Source organism: Uloborus diversus, chromosome 5, assembly GCF_026930045.1.
Source record: "Uloborus diversus isolate 005 chromosome 5, Udiv.v.3.1, whole genome shotgun sequence".
NCBI lineage: Eukaryota > Metazoa > Arthropoda > Arachnida > Araneae > Uloboridae > Uloborus > Uloborus diversus.
This window is the reverse complement of record NC_072735.1, coordinates 55,687,377-55,713,411: the sequence shown is the minus strand read 5'-3', so window position 1 is coordinate 55,713,411 and position 26,035 is coordinate 55,687,377. Positions and strand designations below refer to the sequence as shown.

The window sequence follows — 26,035 nt, the reverse complement described above, 5'->3', positions numbered from 1 at the left end:
TAAGTTTCGTTTCCTGGTATTTTTCTACTGTTTTAGAAAATGAAATGTCAGGGTATGTACGAGATGTTACACCTCAGGTTGGTGATATATTTCAACTGTTAGATAAGAACAAAGATGGGAATTTGGACATAGCCGAATTTGCGAAAATACAGGAAGATTACAAACTTTTTCAGTATGTGTCGCCAACAAATTCTGATGCTGATAAAAATCCTGAAGTAGGTAACGAAATGAAAAACGTTTTCTGCTTTATGGTTTGTTTGTTTTTATTTTGTTTATTTTTTCTTTATTCATGTACTGATTTGAAAGGTAAGTTCTCTTTTATATAGGACTCTCAGATGTCCTGATTTCTTCTAGATTGTCTTGATTTGAAGAATACAATTACAACAAATGTGACAACCAGCAACAGGCTTTGGGCCCAGCTACGCTGGTTCTAGTCAGTTTATTAGTCTCAAATGAAGTTCAATGGCTATCTTAAGGCTATTCACCCCTTGTTCATTACCGCTTTCCGATAAGCTGTTCTAAGTGCCCATTACCCTACTAAAGCACTAATTTTTTCCTAATTTCCAGGTTAGCCTGATATTTGAATAGCTTTAAACAATCACCCCTCATCCTGCTTTCTGTGCAAAAATTCAATGCGTCTTTCATTTTGATAAATTTAACCAACTGCATCATGTCCCCACTGACTCTCCTTTGTTACAGGCTATACATACAGACCCCGAAGAGTTCCTATTTTACCTACTTTTTACAGCTCTCTCCTTATGTTCCTACTTTTTCCCCTTTTTTTTTCCTACTTTCTCTTTCTTTAGTATAGCACTTCTAATTGTGCATTGATTCTTATTTTTACAATGCCGCACGATAATTTTCTGCATGTTTGAATTTGAAAAGGAAACAAGTGGATCCTGAGCTTTTCATTGACTGACTATAGTAATTTCTGGAAGGAACGCCGCGTCGTCTGAGTGTTTAAAAGTTACATTTTTGCAAGTGACTTTTTTGCCATTGCAGAGTTTATGGTTGACTTTTCTTTCTGTTGCCCCGACTTCAGTCCTACTGTTTTAACGAATCAACTAAGAAATAGAATCTGGCACATTCTGATGTAGTTATATATTGTTTACTCGTCAATTAGAAGCTTCAATTAAAGTAAATGGCCGACTGTTCAAAGTGTGGAAAAGCCGAAAATTTCCCATTTGCCAATTTTTTGTATAGATGATTAGAAGTGAAATAGAGCTCTATTTAAACAGAAATGCAATGTAAAACCTTATAAGGAACATAAGGAAGCAAAAATAAAAATGAAAAACCTGTACACTGTACATTAGTACAAAAAAAAGGGACAGATAGCAGAAATTCACAAAAACAGACCACTTCAAAAATAATCGCAGAAACCGACTTTTTTCATGCATAAATATGATTATTGTTCTTTCTAAATCGTAAACATAATTATAAAATTTATAAAATTTCATTTTCTTTCCTTGCAAAGAGATATTTGCAAAAAAAACAAGGCAAAACCTTAGATGGGCAAAACATTTCCGATTTTTGGAGAAAAATCGGAAATCAATTTAAATTTATATTTTATTATTTCTTCACAGTTTTGAAAGTTGTTAAGGATAGAGCCACAAGCAAATGGGTACTGTTTTTCTTTTTTTTTTTTCTTTTTAATGGGTATTTTCTACTCTGATATATTAACATCATCAATATTGAGGAGTTGCTCATCATTTTTATGTGCTGCGTTTATGGCAATGTGGCATTTCTGAACTTCTAAATTTTTTTGACCAACTCTTTCTCCTTTCAGGGCGCGGCAATTATACCAATGTGGCGTATCTACTGTAAGTTATTGTACTCGGGGCACCTGATCAAAGGGGGGGGGGAGAGATTTATGCAGGCATTTAGCTATTGTCAGTGTGAAGTTCACAATATTATCAGAAGAATAATAGGTGAGGAATATAGTTTGGACTGGGGTATTCTGATGAAAAAGGGGGTAACTATTGCAAAAGATGGTGTTTACCCGTGGAAACATTGTCAAGGAATGTAACTGGGAAAAGTGCTAAAAAATGCTAAAAGTGCTAAAAATTTCTGGATCACTATAGGGGCATTCCAAGGTATTTTTGACATTTATGTAGAGTCCGTAACGTGACCTTTTTTGCCATAAGTTTTTAATTTACTGTTCGATTAGCATATTATTTTATTTTGATCTTTTCCTACCAACACACCAGCTCAAATTAAAATAATTTGCAAATCAAACAGTAAATTAAAAAGTTATGAGAAAAAGGTCACATTACGGACTCTACATAAATGTCAAAAATACCGTGGAATGCCCCTATAGTCAATCCTCTAGCGTTTAGGGATCATTACAAGCATTTGAAAATACATTAATGGCATAGGGCTTCAGTTGGGACCATTTAAAATTTTCGCTACAACTGGGGGATCATTATGTCCCGTGTTCGCTATAGCAGGGCTCAACTCTATCACTGTCATAATACTCACTTGCTACTGCATTCTGTGGACTACATGCTATGTTACTAGGAAAAACGTCTTTTACTTTTTAAGGATCGTATATTGCAGTAAATTCTTGGAAGTGAATCTGTTAGGCACTGAAATCATTCAAAGAAATCTGACAAAAGTGACTTTATAAGCGATTAATGTATTATGACCTGACCATATATCCAATAAATACGTAACATAGAATTCCTATTCAGTGAGCCGAGACTTTAGAAAAGTGACCTTATATGCAGGGTGACCTTATATGCAGGGCGATCTTATATGCGGGGTGACCTTATAAGCGGGTGACCTTATATCGAGGTCTGACTGTAATCCAAATGAGGTCTTACCAAACTTCCATTACAAAAAGGCAGAAGAACCTTACTAGATTCGCTTGAAATCAGTAGCGGATTTCGGGGGGGGGGGATTAATTTCACTATTTCATGCATTATTTTTTGTTGACTTCTCAAGACATAAAGATTTTTCTTTTTAGTTATTTAAAAAGAACACAAAGCATATTTGAATAAAAACGTTTCTGTTAGCTAAAGAATAATACTGGAGAGCACATTTAACTCACTGGTTTCGAACTCAAGTGGACGTAATATCGCGATTCGTCCATTAATTCTTCCTTGATGGAATCAATAATTAATATTTCAAAAAATAAAAAATTGTAAAACAACCATTTTGAACCAAGAAGTTATTTGCTAATTAATATATTTATTTTTCAGCCTATAAAAATACAAAATGAAAAGAAAACACATAGTAGTTTCTTTGCAAAACCATAATATTAATGAAAATGTCATGTAGTATCAAAATGTTATCTGAACTGTATTATGGCTTTAAGAACAAATCAGCAACTATTTTGAAATTCTGAAGAGAAATAATTTCCGAATTCTTAATTAAAACTTACACATTATGAAGCTATAATTTTCTTAATTACTTAATTTTTTACATTTAAATTATAACTTAATTTATAGAAACTCCAGGGTGGCGACAGATCAGGGAAATCAGGGAGATCAGGGAAAAGTCAGGGAACTTTATTAATCAGGGAAATATCAGGGAATTTTGAAAAAATAACAAAAAATCAGGGAAAATTAATTTTATGAAGTAAAAAATTTTTTTTTGCTTTACAAAATTGAGTAATCTAATTCCCTAAGCATTTTCCGCCAATTATCAGTTTAAAAAAAGTAAAATTAATAAGGTGCGATTATACACTGCCGCAAATTTGTGCATCTTTTTTCCTCAAAGTCAAATTATTGAACCTTACTTATTAACCAGAAGATGAACTTCCTAAGATTGCTTCTGTGTCTGTTAGATTGTTTATTTTACGTAGCTTGAAATTTCCTTTTACGCTTTCAATGCTACGTAAAATAAACAACCATACAGGCAAAGAGGAAGCATTCATTAATGCCTTAGCTCCTTTGCCTTTATTCCATTGTCTCGAAGTAATTAAGTACTTTAATCACGATTTCAAGAAGAAATCTTTGATTTTTAAATTAATACTATAAAAGCTCAAAAGTTATTACTTCTTCGGGTTTTAATTTAGTTGCTAAAATTGAACTTTTAATTAAAAAAACTTTGTCTTTTTGCCGTTATTCTATTTGTGGTCACCGCAGTTTATAAAGGTTTTCTTTTCTTCAGACTTAAGTAATTTTTTAATTTTATAACCAAGTTGTGTTCTTCTTTTATATATTTTGATATTAACTAATTGCTTTTGTTTTCCTTGCATTTCAAAGTTGTTTGTTACAAAAGCAATCTAAGATTTTTTTTTTTTTTTTCGTTACATACTGAAATCATTTGAAATAGAATTAGCTTGTGTACTTAAGTAAATATCTTTATTTTTTTATTGTTAAAATGCTGTATTCATTCATTAAAACCTATGTTCTTGATTAGAGAAAAGCTCCCTATGAATGGATGTCAAATGGTTTCATCTGTTTTGCATAAATATGTCAATTAGTTATATAAGAATAACTACATTACTTCTATTCTTTCACTATTACTTGTTATTCTTGCAACAATAATTATACTGTTTGAAAACATAGTTCAAAATAATTTCAATTACTTTTTAGTTCTATCATAAATACACATATATTTTTAAGAGTAATTTTAATAATTTCTTAAAATTCTTATGCTAAGTGGTTTCTGGAAGTAAAGTATTTATTTTTTTTAATTTTCTATAATCTTTCCAGTGTACAAAAATTCAATATACTGTCTTGTAGGTCCCCCCCCCCCAATAAAATTGTCATTTTTAAACCATTTTATTAAAAAAGTAGCATCTTTTAAAAATATATCTTTATTTTAACAACTTTACACAACTTAAAACGTTTAAAATACTGCATTTTATGCAAAAATACAATGGATTTCAATTAGAGCAAGGAAAGAAAACCATTATTATTGGTAACGTAAATCAGGGAAATTTGGTGAACTTAATCAGGGAAAAGTCAGGGAACTTTTTTTCGCAGTTCCTCTCGCCACCCTGAACTCAAATGAGGTATGGGTTTACTTAATAACTTTCTATGTAAATATATTTATATGACAGTTTATTTAATAGCTCTCGTGTTCTAATCATTATGACAATGTTCCTAATTAAAACCACTCATTTTATAGCATCTTATAAAATCATTACCGTTCCATCTCATAGAGAATTGTGTTCTGAATGTGCTAGCTTTCATTGAAATTTATGTATGCATTTTGCTTATTCTTTACATTTGTATATACATTGCAGGTACAAAAATTTCCTAATATTCCTGTAAAATTGGGAGAGCAGATCATCAGTATTGAAACAAGCTTTCAACCTTTGATATTAAGTTCAATGAAAAAGAATGTTGCAGCAATCCCTGAGGTATTATTATTATTATTATTTAATTTAAGTATTAAAAGAAGCAACAAATTTGTAATCTGCCCTACATCTCTTAAAACCTAAAACTTCAAAAAAAAAAAAATATTAATGATCTTTCATCTCTTGCAGACATCTAGTGACCCTAGCAGAAGATTTTTTTTTTTTTTTAGTGGTGGGCAAAATAGATTTTAAAAACCCAAAAACACTCGTAGAATAAAGCATTAAATCATAAAGCTTGATTTAGCTCCAAAAAAGACTTAAAGCTAAGGCACAAGTTTAAAAATTAAAATAAAGTGTAGGGTTAAAAACAAAATAAAAACTTTGCTTATCTTCAGTTTTTTATTTTAATTTCAAGCATGGTAAAATGCAAGTTAAATCATCTAAAATTCTTTTACTTTTGTCTTTTTTAGTTCTGAGTTGTATTTTCTCAGCATTACATTTTAATATATTCATGTACTATTAGCGTTGGAGTTAGGGGGACAGTGTGAGAAATAAGTATTTCATTTTGAGGAGCAGTACTGCTTTTCAAATTCTGATGTTGAGAAGCAGTTCTGTAAAATTGAGGAGCAGTTTTATGACATTTGCTAAATTACATTTTCAGCAAGAAAACAAACAACTTTTAAGAAGTGTAATATTAATGTATGCATTTAAAAAGTTTTTAACAATAACTTCAGTTACAAACGTTCATCACTTATTTTTGATAAAATAAGTGAACTGTTTCAGATGGATGGTTCTACAAATAAAGGAATATTTAGGGTATGAAATTTTCAAAAAATTAAATTTTTACCATTAAAGAAATTATAACCATTTGCATGCTGTTTATTATTGAAAATAGTCATGTAAAACCATTAAGTTCCCTGCATCAAGGTCTAGTTTTGTCAGTCATTTTTCAAAGGTGTTCAATTTTTATTATTATTTTTTTGGGATCGCAAAGTTTTCAACGCAATGTATTACATTGTATCATCTTTCATAGGTTTTGACTCGCAAACAACAATGCAATACCACTTATTTCCTAGGCTGAGGGGGGAGCGAGCTCGTGCACTTGCCCTAGATAGCAACTTTATAGGGTGGAAAACTTTCCCTATTTCCATGTGTTTTTTTTTTTTTCTTCTTCTTCTCATGAAAATTTAGTATAAGAACTTGGAAAATGATGGGTAAGGGCAACAGTTTAATGTTTTTTCCCCTGCACAAGAAAATCAATGATTCGGCACTATATACCTCATCTTCCAGACAATAATCTATGGATGAAGTTATAAAAATTTAATCTTTTCTCTGTGTGTATTATATTGTTATTGAAATTAATTTTTCAACCATATTGATTGGGAAGATTGTTGGATAGAGATATAGTTAGGAATGTTTTTGTGGCGTAAAAATTATCCTATACTTTTTTAGAGATGGGAAACTCATGTTTGAGGATCGAAATGTACAAAACCATTGAAAACTCAATGGTGAACAACTGTCTACGGATTAAATAGAAGATGGCAGAGGAAGAAGAAATGTGCACTACTTTGATTTTTAGCATTTAGAATGTTTGAAATCTGGTATTCAAAAACATGAAAATGTTCAAGTGCAGTGTTTTTTTAATTCCAAATAATTATTTTTTCCTCGTGGTGCTAAATTTCTATTTAAAATGAAAAAGATAGACATACGCAAAGTTCTTAGTTTTCCTGATAAAAAATTTCTTTTCTTGGTATTTCACTTTTTTTTAAATGTATATTTGCTTTATTTCTTTCCCAACTGAAACATATTAGTGTCAATTCTGCATTAAAAATAACTTCTTTTTCCAAAAAACAATGCATTTTCTCAAAATTTGTGCCATGCCACCAATTTTTGATTCTGCTGAAATGCATTCAGGTGGTTCCAAGGATAAATCTAAACTCTTTGGCTTCACAATTGTTGTTTATTTTTTAACAGGGGCATGCTTAGAGTTTTGTGGCCCTGTGCGAAATTTGTTTTAATAGTCGATAAATAATCATTTTTGTTCATTTTTGTTATAAGTTTAGTTTCTCCTAAAACATAACACATTTCATTATCGCACACTACAACAGGCACTAACCTAAGCACATGAAAATCGTCAATTATTTTGACATATTATTATACAATTGCTATATTATGTGAATTTTAAGAAAATAAAAAGAAACAGATGCAACAAAATTTGCCGAAAACAAACATTTATTTTGGAGAAAAAAAAATCTACAGACAAGTAAATTAAGATATACATATAAAAAAAAAAACATACTACTGAAGATTATCTTTTCTAAGTAGTATTTTTAATCGATATTAGTGCTAGAGCATTTAAGATGAGCTTTAGTCATAGTTGATCTTAAATATGTTTTAATTAATTTAAGCTCTGAGGATAAAAGCAATTACAACATTTGGTAAAGCATCTTGGAAACTGTTTTCAAACAAATATTTAAGCATTGAAGTTTAAGTTTCTGGAATGAAATTTAAAAGAACTTTTAACTCTGTGCATAAATTAGTTCCATTCACATTGTCTAATTCCAATGCCAAGTTATTAAGTCATGCTCTTCCAAAGTTTTTAATGCTGGAATATTGCAAAGAATCCAAATTTCTTCTTGAAGATTTATTTGTTAAAAGTGTTCCTCAGTGGACAAAATAGCTTGATCAAGAAGAGCGTTGAAAAAATTATGCGATAATTTCTCTCTGCATCGTGAATTGACTCATCATTTGACTTGTAAGAAATTTGTTTCTTTACACCCCTTCTAGGAAGATATGTCGCAGGAAAAAATATTGGCTGAACTTTGTTTTATTTATTTTTTGAATAATCAATTAAGGAAGAAAGCTTTTCATGCTGTATGAGTTAGTTTGAGATTTTTATAAGTGAGTAAAAAATTAATGTTAAAAAATATGACACAAAATATGGTTGCAAAGAAAAGTTTTGAATCCGAAAGAGGTGTAATTTATGAAATAAAACCTCGTATCCCCAAACTTCGTTAGTTTCAGCCCCTCCCCCAAGGGGAGGGGTATGAAGTACGAAATTGAAATCTAACTTCAGAACAACATTCAGAAAAAGATTGGAAATTTTTGTCCTTTATTTGCTTTTTCAGTTACTTTTACTTCTAGCAGTTATAGAAGCAAACGGCACACGCGATGAAAAATATCAAACGTTGCAAAATGATCAACAAAAATCCATGACACTAAAGGAATTTATTGCATGATAATTTACAATTTTCTCAATAAAAGTTAAAAGTTAGAAATTTCTCTTGAAAGTAAAACACTGAAAATAAATTTTAAAAATACATAAAAAGACAAATCTTCTATCTCTTTTATCTTTTCAGAATACAATCGCAAACACTAATAAGTGGCACTATGTCATATAGAAATATTTTATTATCTTGTAATATTTTAGTGGCCCTGTGTGGCTGGACAGTTTGCCACCCCCTAAGTAGGACTCGACCGATGCATCGGCCTGGCCGATGCATCGGCGCCGATTGTTCAACAATTTATCCATCGGCATCGGCGGCCGATGCTAAATTGCAGGAAACATCGGCCCATCGGCCTTAAAAACATCGAAAAGCCGATGGAACTGGCCGATGTTTTTGAAAAAAAAAAGGACCTTTGATGTTTTACTTTTTAATACAAAGTAAAGGTTGTTTTCATATAAAATTGTTTACTAAATTTCAGTATGAATTTCTATTTTAGTCACCCCTGAAAGAGTTTTTAATACTGCATTCAAGTACCAAACAAGTTTATTATTGCGTTGTTCCTTGCTGCTGGATGTACGTATGTACCTCTCATAAGTCATAACTCAAAAATCCTAAGCTATAGAAGGATAATTTTCGCATGTGGGGTGTGCACTTCCAGTTGTGCACTTCCCTTTTTGTTTTCGATCGGGTGTTCTGAAAAGCCTGTTTACTCATTTTTTGTGGCTATTAATTACTTATTTCAATGCAAAACTAATATAGCGTCTCAGACTGACGATCATTTGGTAATATATTGCCGAATTGGACACCTTGGAAACAAATATGAGATTGCAAAACCGGTTTTTGTGTCATTTTGTTAGATTCCGGTTGAGCCGACGGTAATTCTTAATTTTTCGATATCTATATACATAAATGGCTACTTCTGTGGGGATGTCCGGGGTAAACTTCAAAACTACTGGACAGGTTTTTACCATTTTTTCAACATAGATAGCTACATCATCAGGGAGCATTTTAGGCTATAATTTATTCCTTTAAAACTTAGTTTTAAAAAGTTATGGTGGAAAACATTAAATTTCATGTAATTTCCCCATGTTATGATTAAATATAAAACCCATTGTTAGGAAAATTCGTTGCCTAACAACAGCAATATTAAAAGTAATCACAATGAAAATTTTGAATCAAGGCTTCTCCGGAGCAAGCATGACATTTATTGCTTTCTTAGGAGTTGTATCTTCATCTTTATACACAAACTAGCTGTACCCGACGCGCGTTTGGCTGCGCCAACAAAAAAATACATCATTATACTGATTTTCATGACAATCGGTTGACCGGGGCAGAAGTTGCTACTCTGCAGTGCCACCTGGTGGTGAGTGGCTTCAATGAGCATATTATGCACCTTCTCCGTGGAAAAATACACATATATAGCAATTTTCATAATAATCGGTCCAGGTATCAAGTGAAGCCGTGACTATACTCAAATTTTGTACTAACGCAGTTTGCAAGATTAATCAATCGCTAAAAATATCAAATAGAAAAAGTTTTAAATCCCCCCGTTGCATGAAAAGCCATAAAACAATAAAGAAAGAATTTATTTGTTCAAATTCAAGAAAAATAGCAACAGTTAACTTCTTATCAATAAGATCTTTCACGCGAATTAATTTCTGCAGCCGATAATTTTATTCGTATTTATCCAATGGATTGTGACTTAAATTGGAATAAAAAAGGAACTATCGATCGGATTTTTTTCGAACTGGTCTATAAACATTCCCAGTACCAAAAATAACAAACGGTGAAAGTTTCAGTGCTATTTTATTTTATGGGTAAGGAAAAAGCTCGATTTTTAATCACGTCAAAGCGATGTGTTTTGAGTTCTTTCAGTTAAAACAGAATACGAAAGAAAGTAGCGATTGTTTCTCGCAATTATGACTGACTCAGGCAACGCCGGGTATTTTTGATAATTTGTAATATAAATCACAGTAATGCAGTCTTTTCTGTATCGATTCGGCGGAGTTACAAGTTTGGGGCCCGTCGAAATAGATTTTGGGGACCTATTTCCCTATCACAGAAGTTGTAAAACATTTATCACAAGCATTTTTCTAACTCCACGGTGCCACTATGGTTATGGTGCCTCTCGCGCAATTGCAACATTTGCTATATTTTAAATCCGCCACTGAACATCAAAACAAACTCGGGTGCAAGTTTTGAAAGGGTTTTTCTGCTCAATGTTTATGATTATTTTGAACTCTATTTTTTACGACTATTTTTTGAATTGCGCGTCCCTCCTCCCACTCCCTCAATTTTTGAAATTAAACTCTAGTTGTACTTTTGAGTTGTTTAAAACTAACACCATTCATAAAATTAGAGATTTTTTTCAAAATCTTTATCTATTGTTTAGAAAGAACTTAGAGCATTAATTTTAGAAATTGATTAAAGACGTTTTGAATGGTGACATTATTCGGAAATCGAAGAGACTTTTGAATTTTTTTCTTCGGAAGTGCTGAAATAGATTCAGAAACTCTTCCAATGCGTTGGTTTTAGCGGTTCTGTACTAAAAAAAAATTAGGCCGAGGTTGGGGCCGAAGTGTGAGTTACTGCAAAATCAGAGGGTGACCCCCCCCCCCCCCCCCCCCCCATTTTGTAATGCGCCATCTTTTTTGCGATCGATTTTTTTTCTGTCGTAAGTAACTATTTTAATGTATTTATATAAAATCAATGAATAACTTATTTTCGTTTCTTATGGAAAAGTTTCAAGGATTTTCTATTATGTAATTTTTTAAATTTCAGAAAATTATTGTTATATTGAACAATTTAATTTGAACATGTTTGTAAAGCTTCATAAAATATTAAACAATCAAATTGTTTAATATTATGTGTGCAAACAACAGATCAAGTAGTATATGTATTCAGTTATTAACTTGGTGTAAATATTGAGTTTGTTTATTGTAGCTGCGTTTAAAGAACCTCGCTCTTTTCATGGCTTTTTCTTTTTCAGCAAAATTTATGTCACTGTTTTAGTTTTCTGAAAAATGCAAAATTTTCTATTCATAAATTTTAAATAAGTATAAAAATATTCCTATTATGATTTAATATTGTAATTTATCTGTTACCTTTTTTGTTTAATTTGATGACTAAAAAATGTCTACGTGCAATCTTTCCACTTTAATTGCGTAATTTGTTGAAGGTTTCATTGTTTTATTATTATTATTATTTTTTTTTGGGGGGGGGAATGATTAAACAACATAGTTTAATGTTTTTTAACTATGTTTAGTGTTCCTAAATCCATACATCATTACAATCTTTTTCTGAAATCTTAGTTATATGTTCAATTTGTATATATATAGGTGACTACTTTGTAGATCGATGTGCTTCGGTAATGTGAACTATTCAGGGTAAGGTTTTATACAACTTGTCCTCTAACTTTTAGATCATAATACGTACATATGAGTTTTCAACTTACTATTTCATAAAGTTTTTGAGTGACGCAAGTTTACGCGCATGAAGACATCACTAGAGAATTTGCGATAATTAACTGAGGAGGCGTTCAAAATGGATATTTCGGTCATCTATATGTTCTTAGGTACATATGCATGTACAGCAGATGTGCCGAAAAAACTTGTGAAGTTTAAATTGGGTGATCGTAAAATAGAAATTTAGGTCAAAATCTGATTTTTTTTTTTTTTTGTGATTACAATTCCTTATTCGTAGAACGGAAGTAAAGTGAAATGAATCAACGATCTTTTAAATCCCTGACAATTTTATCAATTTATTTCTGTTTGATTTTTTTTTTTTTTTTTTTTTGCCATCGGCCAACGGCATCGGCCATCGGCCATCGGCAATCGGCCATTTGGAGGAAAACAATCGGCCATCGGCCATCGGCCATCTTTGAACAATCGGCCAACAATCGGCATCGGCCCATCGGCCAAAAAATGCCATCGGTCGAGCCCTACCCCTAAGCACAGCCCTGCCTTTTAAAATTCAGGAAAAAAATTGGAACACTTTTAATAGTTTTCAATGTTTGTCTGAAATTTGCTGCATTTGACTGGCATTATTCTCCCCCCCCCCTCCCCCCAGTTTTCTTCCACACTGGAGACGTCAAATCTTAATGCTTGAGTTAAGGTTTTCAGGGGCAGAAATCCAAATTATTCATGTAAGTTCACAGTTGGGAGCCACCTTTTTATTTCCATGCCATTTTTTTAACCAACTAATATTAGAATGAAATAACAGAAAACCTATTAATAGGTTAGAAATCACATTTTAATAAACTGAACATGTTCTTCACTGGAAATTACTTTCCATCTGAATCAGACTCATTTTGTAAATTTTTGATTTGTCAATTGGAGCAATTTTCAGAAATTCTTAAACTAAATATATAATACTTAAATTTAATTTTAATAAGGGCAATAATATGTATGTAAACGCTCTGAAGAGATTTTCGACATTGAACAAGTGTGTCACCAAAAGTTACGTGCTGTGGTAGATATTTCAGTCTTTTTTGCAGTTAATAAATGTTTCAATACTATTTTAAAGTTGATAGCTTAATTTTATATTTGCTATCTTGTATAAATGTTTTTTAGTTTTTATTTAAATAACTAATTTATTTTTCACCTCAAGTGTAAACTGTTGCTTTTTTTTATTATTATTAACTAAATTTTAATGTTATAAATTTTAATTTAAGTTCATACTGCTGCAGTATATTTTACAAAACTGAATGTTTGCCGAGGGGCATCATTATGCATGTAAATTCCAATAGGTATATTTGAAATACAAACTTCCAATAAAATAAAAAAAAAGAATAATTTTTTTTGCAGTTGTATATCCGAAATTCTTTTAGAGTAGTTATACTAGTAATACTGCTGTGTAAATGGAGTCTGTCAGTTTTGTTTTTTATCATAATGCATTGGATCTTTTATTATGTAAATGTTTCCCATTAAAAAAAAAATACACCAGTAAACTAGATTAGAATATGAAATAATGAAGTACAAAGATATACATGTGACTTGTATTGATATGTGGAGATAATATCAAGTTTTATCAAGTTATATCAAGTTCAATATTTATTTTTGTCCACTACAAACATTTAAAACTATTAAAAGTGTTCTGGTTCATGTCCTAGATTTTTTTTAAATATTGTATCCTGATTTTTTTTAAAGCCACTTCAAAGTCTGATAAGCACGTGGTTTAAGCTTGAGCCTCACATTTCGGGTTTTCAGATCATGTAGAAGCAATAAAAAATGACTTTGATTGCTGATGATTTGTAATTTTTGATGAATAAAACACAATTCATTTAACTCATATTCTTGAATGGAAGTAAACCTGTCTGCAGAATTGCAAAAAAAAAAAAAAAACTTTACTTTAAATTCCCTTTTTTTATTTAAAAGAGTAAATATAATGAATTGTATTGAAAATTTATTACTTTTGATCTTTTATAAGTAAGATTAATTTCTTGATATGTGTTTTTTAAAATATGAAGCAGCATGTTCTCCTCAAGTGTGTATGATATATATATATATATATATATATATATATATATATATATATATTAGGGTGGTTCTTATTTATATGCAAAAAGAAATTTGGAATTCAATAAGTGACGCCCCCTAGTTTTGTGACACTATAATAAAAATTAACGTGTGCAAAATTTTAACTCGATCGGTCAGTAATAACACGTGCGCCCCTAGGCCATTGAACTTTAACACTTTTGATAATTTTCCCACAAATCTTCGAAATTTTACTTCAGACTCAGTACATCGTTTCTCCTTAGGTTTGCAAAATATTTTTACAGTGAGGTAGCACGAAAATTAATCTTTATAATTACTTTATATCATCTAAAGATTTTACGTTGAATAAGAATGAAATAATACTTTAGAAATTTTCCTTAATCGTACGCCTCAATGTGTCTCGATAGTGTGTATTTTTTTCCGATAGTCTTGGATGGTCTGTAAAATAAATTGTTTGTTTAAATGTAATGCTTTTGTGACTCATGTTCGGTTAATTAGTTGCAAAATTCTTCGATAAATTGTGCTCCTCTTTCAGTTGTATCATTCACAATTTTCAGTATTTTAACGATCTTTCTTCCCTTTAAAGAGTTTCCTTCATTTTGCCATGAATCAGAATCAAATAAGAAAAAATCTTTTAGTATTTGTAACTTATCAAACAATTTTATTGACTCTATAAAGAGGAAGATCTTTACTAAGAAAGTATTCCAAATTATCTACTGTTATCTTAAATTTATTAAACAGTCATCAGACACGTCTTCTTTATCACAAGCATTTTTTGGACTAGTCTTTTCCTATCTTCAAAGTTAATTCCTTCATCCAATACGGACAAAGCTACTAGTTTATCCCCTAAATACCATAACTGATTTATGAATTTTCCAATCACTGCTTCTGCTGCATGTTTGTCATCATTTTGTACGCCGCTATTTTTTCAGACATATATTATTCAAAGGAGCTTCAATTGGGCTGCTGCGAAAAACCATATCTTCATACAGCATTTATTTGTAAAACAGCTTTGTAAAACAGTATTGAAGGGCTTTCTTTTCATGTAAGGTCAATTTAAATTGTTTCCTAAATATAAATATTTGTAAACAAACATTCCTTTTGCCACCTATGTGGCTCTGGGATAAGCTCCAGGTTGCCGAAAACATATCTCTGTAGGAGGAAATTCACCAGGGAATATTATTACAAGTTATGAGAATTATCTGTAATCTTTCTCAATTCCGCTTTTTATGAACAATAAATAATATGTCATCAACTTCGTCTTTTAGAATTTAAGTGGTATATGTACTTGATTGAAATGTTATAAATTCTGAATGATGGAGATCTTTCCACAAAATTTTGAAGCGCTTAAATAATTGAATATCCGATTTAGAACCAAGAAAGGCAAGAACTTCTTTAAGGACACACTCTGCAGTACGATTTCAAATGCATGATGATGGCAATCCCAAATGTAATGATAAACCGTTCAGTTTTTGCTCTAAAAAATTGCATGCACAATTCATTGGTATTGCAAGTCGTTTTATCAAACATTACAGCTAGAACAGTTAGTAATAAAGAGCTATCATATAAGATATCATAAGCAACTGAAGAATTATCTAAGGAATTCCGTGTCGCTGTTCAATATTAGGACCTGAAGCTATCACGGTAATCCTGTCGGCATTCTTTTTCCAGTTACATCTGGATGTAGCTTTGTATCCCAGTGAATAGTTACAAAGTCTAAATTTAAATTCATGAAATTTAATTTTACCTCTCGAAGATTTTCTCTTGCTCTCTTAAGGAATGTACCATTGATCACTAGCTCATTTAGATTCAAATTTACTGCATCTATATAGGCTGTAAATAAATGAAAAACATCTTTATCCCTAATATGGCATTTGTCTAACAGTGATGAAAGGCGAGCAAATATCAATAGTTGTCAAGCTTTTTTGCATTGAGGTAGACCAGCTGTAGAAAACAAAAGTTCAACAGTTTAGGATAGATATCCATTTCGGTTTCTAAATCTTGTGAATCGCAAGAATTTGATGATAATTAAGGACTATGTACTGAAGTAGAAGAAAATTAATTTAAAATATAGATTTCTACATTGTTCTGATCTGGATATTTTTTTTAAATTTATATTTTAGCTATGGAAAATACAGTATATTTTTTATGTTAGGAGTAATTGAGGATTTTTCGAAATTTATATTTTAAGAATTAAAAATTGTATAAGCATTTAGGTATGTTTATAACTAAAGAACAGCAAATTAAAATATAATTGCAATTACTTATATTTATAGCATTGAAACCTTGTGACTGTATTTGCCACACCTATTACATACACACGGAATTTTGTAAATCAACACCCCCAAAGCCTCGAGGAGGCAATTTGTTCCTGTCAAAGATCATTCATTAATGGCCTAGACCATTCATTAATAGAATATAGGATCCCTTGTGTCTATCTTGGTGGGAGGAAACGTTCCCCTGCTGCTTGGTTCGAACAAACGCAGATGAGCAGTACGCTTGACCCAAGGCCATTGGTGTAAATGTATCCTCTGTAATATGTTAAATTTTACAGAATGAAGGTGAGAGAATGGTCGGTCTGGAAGTAGCAGCACCTATTGAGGTTCAAAATTACTTTAAATATAAAACGTTAGAATTATTTTTACATAAAAATGAGAAAATCCTCAATTTTTTCTTCGAAACTCAAAAAAGGGGGCCCTAGGAACGTGTGTTAATATTCATGGATTGACTTAAAATTTTGCATTAATGGAACAAATTGAGGGGGCATCGCATAAAATATCTACAACTTCAAAAATAAGGACCACCCTAATATACATATATATATATATATATATCTTTTTTTTAAATGTTTCAAAGTATACTTGTCTAAGTAACAAGCTTTCTGTAATAAAATTTGAAACTTACTTTTTGTCAAAGTTTTTTGAACATGTATGTTGTTTATCTTCCTATCAGAATGAATTAGGACCATTAACTGGATTAATAAATTGGACTAAGCCTTTTAAGAAAAGTCATGCTTTTGGAGCCCAGAGCTTCAAATTATTCCTTTTGAGCAAGAACGTTGAAGAACCTGGCATGTCTTGGTGGATAATTGAACCAAAACTTTCAAAATATTCAACTCCATTGTCAAGTGAAAGGTACTTTCCGCCAATTGTGGAGGAAAAGTTTCACATATTGTTTGCCCTTCTCAGTCTTTTCCATCCTCAACCTTTTCTTTGGGGTCGTTTTGGTCCTCAAGGAACGGTAGCTGTTTTGAGAGCTTTCACTGGAGATTTTTATGACATAATATTTAGGTAAGATAAGATATTTCTCTATGCCCAAACTTTGATTAGTGTTATATATGTCATTGTGAAAGTCTGAAATCTGGAAAATGTTGACATTAGCTAGTGAACATTACCAGACATCAGTATGTAACCGAATATTTTCATTGAATCTCTGGTAAAAGTTGAGTTAGTCTAATTTTGGTTTGTCAAAGTAACATTTATGTGCAGGCGTGTAAAAGAAGAGTATATTTCCAGATTTGCATATTATAATGATGAAATGAAACAGAGCCTTCTGCTTACTTACATATTATCGTCATACGTCTACTCTAGTAGTAACAATGTCCTTCTCCGCACAATTACGTCTTTTTAAAACTTCAAATTTGGCAAATATTTTATGGAAGCGACTGACCTCCTTACGTCACCAAAAGCAAAAACTGACTTCAGTTTCAAAGAAAAATTGAAAGAACCCAAACCATTCTTTCACCTAACATTACCAAAAATTGGAGTTTTAAAAGTAAATTTTTAAAAAGTTCTGACCTGAAACCTAACTTCCCCCTCCTCCCTCTTTTTGTAAAAAGAATACAAATTAAATTAATTCTTTTTCCTTAAATAAAGTTTTCAATCGAAGTTCAATAATTTTCGATGGTTTAATGTCTTAATTATGCCTCAAGTAGAGGAACCAGCCTGGGTAGCAGAAACTAGCTATGCTGCTCTGATCAGCAAATCTATCCATCTCTATCATCATACATTTGAAGTATGAATGGAATTAAATTTATTTACTTTATTGATTGAATATGAAAACTGATTAACTGTCAACTTTTATTGATCTGATATTTTGTTTTTTTTTTTTTTTTGGGGGGGGGGGGGAATGCATTTATTTATTTTGGAAATGAATGTACACTATCACTTCGATTTAATGATTTCCTCAATTTAATGATATATTTCACTGGCCCAGATTTGACTGCATTGAATGTCTATGTTCCTCGATTTGACGATAACTTTTTCCAGTCCCTTGACAATCGTTGAATCGAGTTATACTGTATTTGTTAAATGTTGTAATAATTTTCATGCTTGTTTAACATATTGTACCTATTTTTTGCTTAAAATCTTGTTTCTTCAAGGGTACATGCAGAATTTCAGTTGAACCAACCACCTCTTCATCCTTTCTGGTTTACACCATCACAATTTAATGGACGAATAATCATCAATAAAGATGCTTCTGTAGTTAAATTTTTTCACATGGAAGTGCCAAATAAACGATTAAACGTGGGTATGTTTCAGTACTCTTTTCAACTAGGTTTAATTTCTTCTATTAAAAAAAACTGAAAAAAAATCTCATATTTGATTTGAGCATTGAGTTTGAAAATCTTATTAAAACTTGGGTTCTCAGGTTTTGTAATAATTTAAGAAGAAAAGAAATGAATGTTTCTTCAAATATTCTTTCGTTTTGTTAAAGTTTAAAATTAAAAAAATCTGATTTTATTTTATTTTTTTTAAATCATGATTTTTTTCCAACCCTGAGAATGAGAGAGAGTTTTTGCTTCCATCATCTCTTTCACTTTTTAGATACTTGTTATAAAACCTTGTTGTTTAGTTTCTCGGTAAATTTTTTTAACTGTCAAATTTAATAAACTTACAATATTTTTGTAAGACAATATCAGAGACCAGAATCTGACAATCTGCCCAATTGGAAGAATATATTGCACTTGGCTTTCGCCATCACACAGTGACTAGCAAGACACAGAGCATATGAGTAGCCATAGCAATGAAGGGGTTAAATGATTAGATTAATTCAGCCTCTTTACAAAAACGTAATCCCTTTTTTCTTTTTTCTCTTTTATTTCAAGTTTAATTTTAAAATTTTCATTTTTAAAAAGATCAAAACCCTGAAAAGCATGCTGTGATACTTATATGGGATGTCCTCCTTAATGATTTAAAACCAAAATATGTAGTTTCAAACCTCTAGTTTTGTATTATTCCAAAATGCAGGAATTGTTTTGTTTAAAGTAACATGTTTTTGTGTTTGTTACATTTTAATATTTATCTCCTTAGACATGGAATGGCTTAATGGTCCTAAACAGGAGAATATGGAAGTTGACATAGGACATATTCCTCAAATGGCTCTGATATCTTCTGCCATATCTGCTGCTTCTGATAACAAAAAAGGAGCTGACCAAAATATATCAACAATCAAATGGGAAAAGGAAATTGCTGTTGATGAAGCTTTACACATCTTAGAATTAGAATTTTACCCATTTAAAAAAGTAATGTATTGGTTTTATGAATACAATTATTTTCAATGTATTGTTTTCATTTATCAGAACAATTGAATAAGAGTTTTAAAAACTGTAGGTTTTCAAGTTGCAATGTAATTTATTCCTAAATTAAATTTCAACATTTATTTCTTTATGAAATACAGTGATATTAATTGTCCACTGTTCTCTTGCAATATTAATTTTCTAAAAATTTGAATTTTAAAATTAAAATATCTTCTGTTAAGGATAAAATACCCTCTAATTTAAAAAAAAGTTGGAAAATTTAAGCTAATTCACGCAACATTCGTTCAATCACAAAAATTGTGTGTTTCCATCCTGCCTTAGGGGAAATCCACCAGATTGTGCCAGTTTTAATTTTTTGATACAGTCTGACAAAATCAAAATTGAAATACAAATTTCTGTGCTAAAATCGCAATTTTGGTGGTGTAGAATGTTAATTTTCATTGCTTCCTCCTCTTCATTGAATAATCGAATATTTGCTAACTTAGCTTATTCTAGGGGTCAGGAAATGTAAATTGCGAAAATTTGCCTGGTTACTAGCTGAGAATCCTTGAGCTCCCACACTCTAACGTTAGCCCATCTCACATTATTGTTGACACTCGACCAACTATGAGAAATAAATTATGTTACTTTATGTTGCTTGTAAAATAGTAAACAGATGTCATACTCCAGGAAGAAACATCTCTTCCAACAATGCTTCATTTTAGCATCTCTGGTTTCTATTGTTTTCAATCATTTTTAAAGACACATGTCTAAAAAAGACTGTCAACAATTGTGAAGGGGTCTATACAAATGCTGACCTGCAATCACATTTTCAAGATTTCAGTTTTGAAAATTTTCCGAGGGAGGAACTTTGAGCTGCTCCCCCTAAATCGCCAAAGTTTGTACTAAAGTGAATTTTTAGAGCCTACAGTTTCAAAAAAATTTACAGGAGCATTCTTTTCCAAGCATAATTGAACATAGTGTAAAATTGCGTGTTTAGAGTTATAGTTTTGAAAATTTTCCTGAGGTTCTACCCTTCTGGGATTTTATTTTTGTTTCTAAAATTAATCTCACATTATATTTTAGACTTGTAAGTTGTGAAATAAATGTGAAAATGAAATAGTAATGCATTGGGAATCAGATTTTAATAAACTAAAGAAGTGTTTGGTTGGATATTGTTTTTCTTCGTAAAACTTTGATTCTACAAAAATATTTTCTACTTAAAATTTTCTAATGAAAAATGGAAGAAGGCAGAAAAAGGAGAGATGTGTACTACTTTTGGTTTATGCATTCTAAGTTTATGTATGCAAAGTATTATTGTTCTGTGTATGTGCTTTATTTTATTTTTATTTATTTATTTTTTAGTTTTTCACTATTTATAGTTCAAAAATACTTGTAATAAGTAAACAACAGTTTTTTTTTTTTTTTTTGCTTAATATTTCATATTGTTCCCAACATGTTGCTTTTTTTATTTAATGCATTACACCCCTCCCCCTCAACCCTTTTCTAGATGACCTTTTAATGTATTTTGATCATGTCTCTTTTAGGTGAAATACTACAATATAATTGAAGCTTTCCAAATTGCCATGAATGAATCAAAATTAGTTCATGGCATAATTTTGTGGGGAAATCTGGATGATCAATCCTGCTGAGGATCAGGGCGGACTTTGCGAGAAACTGCACTTGCAAGTCCGCCTATAATAAATCTTTTACAAGCTCACTTTATTAGTTTTTGGTCACTTGTTGCTGAGCTTGAGGTATGTAACTGTCTTGGTAAAGTCACTGTTATACCAACAAAATTGTCAGCTTTATTATTCTAATATGTCTGATCAAATATTCATTTTTTATTTATTTTCTTAATCATGTTATGCTTTGTGATATCTTTTGATGGCAAGTTGTGCACTATTTAGGTGTATAGTTTATTTTGATTAATTATACCAATGAAGTTGTTAGTTTTATTATTTTGCGTTTGTAATCACACAAAAATTCGTTTTCTATGTATATTCTTAATCAAACTATGCTCTATGATATTTTCAATGACAAATTATGCACTAATTGGGTATATTTTCATGTGCACTGTATGTACACTAGGGCATCCCAAAAAAATGAAAGTTTCATCTTTCTAGTTGCACATCCTGTTATATTTTTCTTTTTATGTCAAAACAATTGTAAAAAAAGTTTCTTCTAGAGGAAAGGGGGCACATTTGAACATTTTTTTTTTTTTTTTTTCATTTCTTAATTTCTCAAAAAATATTATTGCTTTCTCAGAGAAAAAATGTCCCCATGATTGAGTTGACATGTGTTTTCCTTTCCCCTACATCCAAACCTGTTTTTGTGCGGTAGATAGGGACTGCATTAAAGAAATTGCACACAAAAAAAATCATTCAAAACTTCACCAGTAGCTATAAAGAATAGTTTTCGCAAAAACTCTACCCTTTTCAACAATATGCAATATTGATATGTGCAAATAATTTTTTACCCCCATATTTGGGATTTTGTGTGAAAATTGGGCCGCAATTGGAATAAAAAAAGAACTACTCGTTAAATTTTTTCAAACCAGTCTGCAAACCTTTCCAATGCTAAAAGAAAGATACTGTGAAAGTTTCAGCAAAATCAGCCGGGTAGTTCTCGAGTTTTGTGCATTCACACAAACAAACGCTTTTTGGAGACTTAATTTTATACTATGTAGAGATTTTTAGGGTAAAAATTAATTTGAGATCTTTTACTGTTTTTTGGTGGAATAAAAATTTTAAGAGTTGCACTTAAAAAAGCAACAAATTTAAATGAATAGAAAATATCCATTGTAATGAATGTCTGAAAAGAAAAGATTTCCTGATAAATATGATTTTTTTTTTCTATTTCAATGATCTTAATCATTGTAACCTTTACTTTTTCGAGTGGCCAAGGAAAAGTGAGATGTATATGAATAAAAGATATTATGAAGGGTTATTGTAATGCTAAAGCAATCTGCAAAAAAAAGCATTGTTCATAAAAATGATATAAATGAACAAATGACTTTTTTTTTTTTTTTTTTGCAATCTGATATTATTTGTATTAAATTTTTATTTAGGAATACGTTCATCATTCTGATCCCAGAACTTCTAAGCTTGCGAGCACTTGTCTGGATACTTATGAGTTCCCTGTTGAGTCTGTAATTTTTCACCCCAATGGCAGTCTTATTCATCATGCCAATGCCAATAATTTGATTGATATTAATCAAGATTCCCAATCATTTTTTACTATGTAAGTACTTCTCTTTTGTATGCATATTTTCTAAAGAAATGTATTTGAAAAATTTATTTTTATTGAAATATATTTTTTCCAATAACATCCATGAATAATCTAAAACCCCCAATTAATATAATTTTTAGAAAATTGAAAAAAAAAAGCTAAATATAACTAAAAAGCTTTTTTTTTTTTTTTTTTTTTGAAGGAATCTTATGTAGTGTAATTTTGAATGTCATGAAATATAAAATTTAGTACAACAAAAGACTGACATTGATTAAAATACAAACTATCTTTTTGCTGTAATCAGGAAACCTTTTAGTGAAGATATGATAAAATGTTTTGAAACAACAATTTGAAAAAATTATATATACTTCCAAAAAAAAGCCATAGAAATTTTTTACAGTGTTACAAAGATACAAGTCATGCTGTGAAGGAATACACTTTTCTCAAGCAGAGAACACAGGGGGATGGGAGCAGGGGCGTGCACAGAAATTTTGAGGCCCGTCACAAACATGGGCGGAGTTAGACTTTTGTCTCCAGAAGGGGGGCTAAGCCACAGATTTGGAGAATTAGCCCTCTCCCCCCCCCTTCCTATTTCATGAACATATTGAACATACATTTGTTTATGCATTTGTTGCTTTCTTCCTATGATATTTATTGAATATGTACCATTACGCCCCCCTCCCCCCTATAGAAACCTTTGAAATGACAGTTCTGCTAAGCCCCCAGCCAAAAATCAGCGCTAAAATTAAAAGATGAAAATAATGTGTGTGTGGCATGTTCGGTTAGATGATTAAAACTTATAAATATTGAAACTGCTTTATATCAAGGCTTTTCACAGGAAAAACAATCAGGTGAACTTTTAAAAAGAAAGATTATTTTAATATGAAAACTGTATGTGCAATTCATTGCTCTAAAGGAAGAATATCCTTTGTGTCGTCAAAGGAAGGATGAAAAGCGTGTTAGATCTATCAATACTCCTTGGAAATTTTTCAAAATTGAAGCCTTAAAAACGCAGTTGTAATCAATTTTTGGTGATGTTAGGAGAAGAGAGTCAGTGTGGGTCAGGGGAGGGGGATTCAGGAAAATTTCAAATTTACAGTAGAAATCACTTTCAGCCAACTTTTGATAATGGAGTTCCTTTACAAAAATTTTTTCAAAATTGAAGACAGTTTAAGTTATCTTTGATAACTAAAGGGAGTCGGAGGCTTCTCCTGAAATTTTTTCTCCATAGGAATAGGTCTAAAAAACTTAACTTTAGGCTATGGGCTATAATTGGAGACTTTATGCTACTAGTTAGAATGGAGTGAAAGGTAGTGATGCAACAAATAGTGATTTGGCCGAATGCTATAATCAAAGCCGAATAGTTAACTTATTTTTGTCAAAAAGAAAAACCTAGGTTGCATTTAAAGAGTAGTTTGCATGGTTAACAATTAAATATGCATCATAAAAGATTAATAACAAGGATTTGGTGGACATTTTGAAAACAAAAAAAAACAAATAAATTTTTGTGCCTTTTAAGATACCAATTCAACCTCAGATGATCAATTTACGAATATGTTTTGTAATTGTCAGCAAGCTAAACTTTTAACTGAAGTGATTTTGGGGCAAATAGATAGCCATCGGAAATTCGGATGCAGTGACAAATAAATTGGCTAGAGATTTACGTTTTTAACTGAGAAATGAATTTGAAAACAATAGAGAAGTTTTCGGTTTTTCAATTTTATTTTTATATGATAGAGTAACATGTATGAACATCATAGGTGAAAAAAATTTTGCGATACGTTAAATAGTTTTTTTTTAATTAATTTTTAAAGTTCAAGCGATTGTGACGTCAAATGGCACAGGAAGTAACTTCATGCGCTTTTCCGCCGCGGGAGAAGCCGAAGGACATGCAGTTGGCTTTGAAGACGAAACATAAGGCTTACCTCCTCGCATTTAACTCCTCGCGTTTCTGGAACATTAAACCTTTCATCCTATCGGAAATATTCGAATACCATCATTGATGTTACTCGAGGAAGATTATTAGATTGTGCTTTAACGAATCCGGCCTCCATAGTGTTAAAAAGGATTGTTGAATTCTAAAAAATAAGAATATCAGCTTGCTCAGAATGTCCACAGTGAAAACAAGGGATCTTCGGCGGAAGGCTGCCCATTAGTGCCCTGTGACGTAAGCTCGTGACGTTTCAGAAGAGCACACTTTTGCGCTTGGATTTTTAAAAATTCATTAAAAATCAATCATGGTGTTTTAAAACTCGGCGATGGTGAATTTTTTAGTTTTGAGGGTCAATTAACAATATCCAATAGTCAAAATATGAACATTTAATAGGTTGCAACTTCCCTATTGTTGGAGAACAGTAAAAACTTAGTCACAAATTGTATCCTTTCTTCAAAAAATGTACTGGTAAATAATAATCAAATAAAATACTATTTCTCCCTTAGAAATGTCTTAAACTTCCTTTAATGTGTTGTACTTGCCTAGATTATGTATTAAAGTAATTATATTCAACTGTAACAAAAACCCTTTAAAGCGGCCACCCTCTCTGAATGGCCAAAATGTTTCGGAATGGAAGGGTGGCCGCTCAGAGAGGTTTCACTGTATAATCATGTTTGAAGGCATGTACCAAAAATGATGAGCAAGTTCAAGGGATACCAAGCTTCTACTATAATGATCTAACTTCATTTTAAATACCACTTTAATTGTGAATCCTTTTAAATAGAAAAAAATTTTCTGCTATGTGTTCGAGCACAGAATGGCAACTTTCCTGGATACAGTTTTGTTTATTTGTGGACAGTATGCAAGCAAAAGTTTCTCAATCCAAAACTCCTTGAGACTTGTTAAATTTCAACTTTCAATGTGCTCTGAAAAATCAGAAATTATTTTACAGAATTCTAATTCTTGCAGTAACTTATTCATGTAACTTTTATGTGGTATAATTAGTTGGTTTACATTGTGAAACAACTAACTTTAAAGTCTTAACTCGTTGCGATAAGTCCTCGATTTTTTTTTTATGAACTTAAGTTTTTTGCCAGGAAACCAACATTTTTATCTTTAAAGTTCTAATGTTCTGTTTTTAAATTTTCATTCAAAATGATTTCAATTTGATTTAAAGCAACTTTGCTGAAACAGAAATGCAGTAAAATATTTTTCTTTTTTTCATAAATAACAATTATAAATTCAACTTTTGCTATTTCTTAAAAATTAATTTTTCTTTTTATGTTTTTTAGGTTTAGTGATCCTGTTGACTTCAATTATCAAAATTTTCTTGAAGTTGGGCTAAAAACTGGTAACGTTGTAAGAGATAATGAATTTTAA

At 31.1% G+C, this 26,035-nt stretch overlaps 1 protein-coding gene across 1 annotated transcript; it reads left to right on the top strand.

Moving 5' to 3' along the window:
- The first annotated feature begins 44 nt into the window (after positions 1-44).
- Positions 45-26,035, top strand: LOC129222934 (selenoprotein N-like). The gene is made up of 8 exons (XM_054857495.1): positions 45-215; positions 5,198-5,314; positions 16,926-17,263; positions 18,355-18,503; positions 19,286-19,497; positions 21,039-21,248; positions 22,562-22,734; positions 25,948-26,035. Exons 1-8 carry the CDS (start codon positions 45-47, stop codon positions 26,033-26,035), a joined length of 1,458 nt encoding a protein of 485 aa, XP_054713470.1.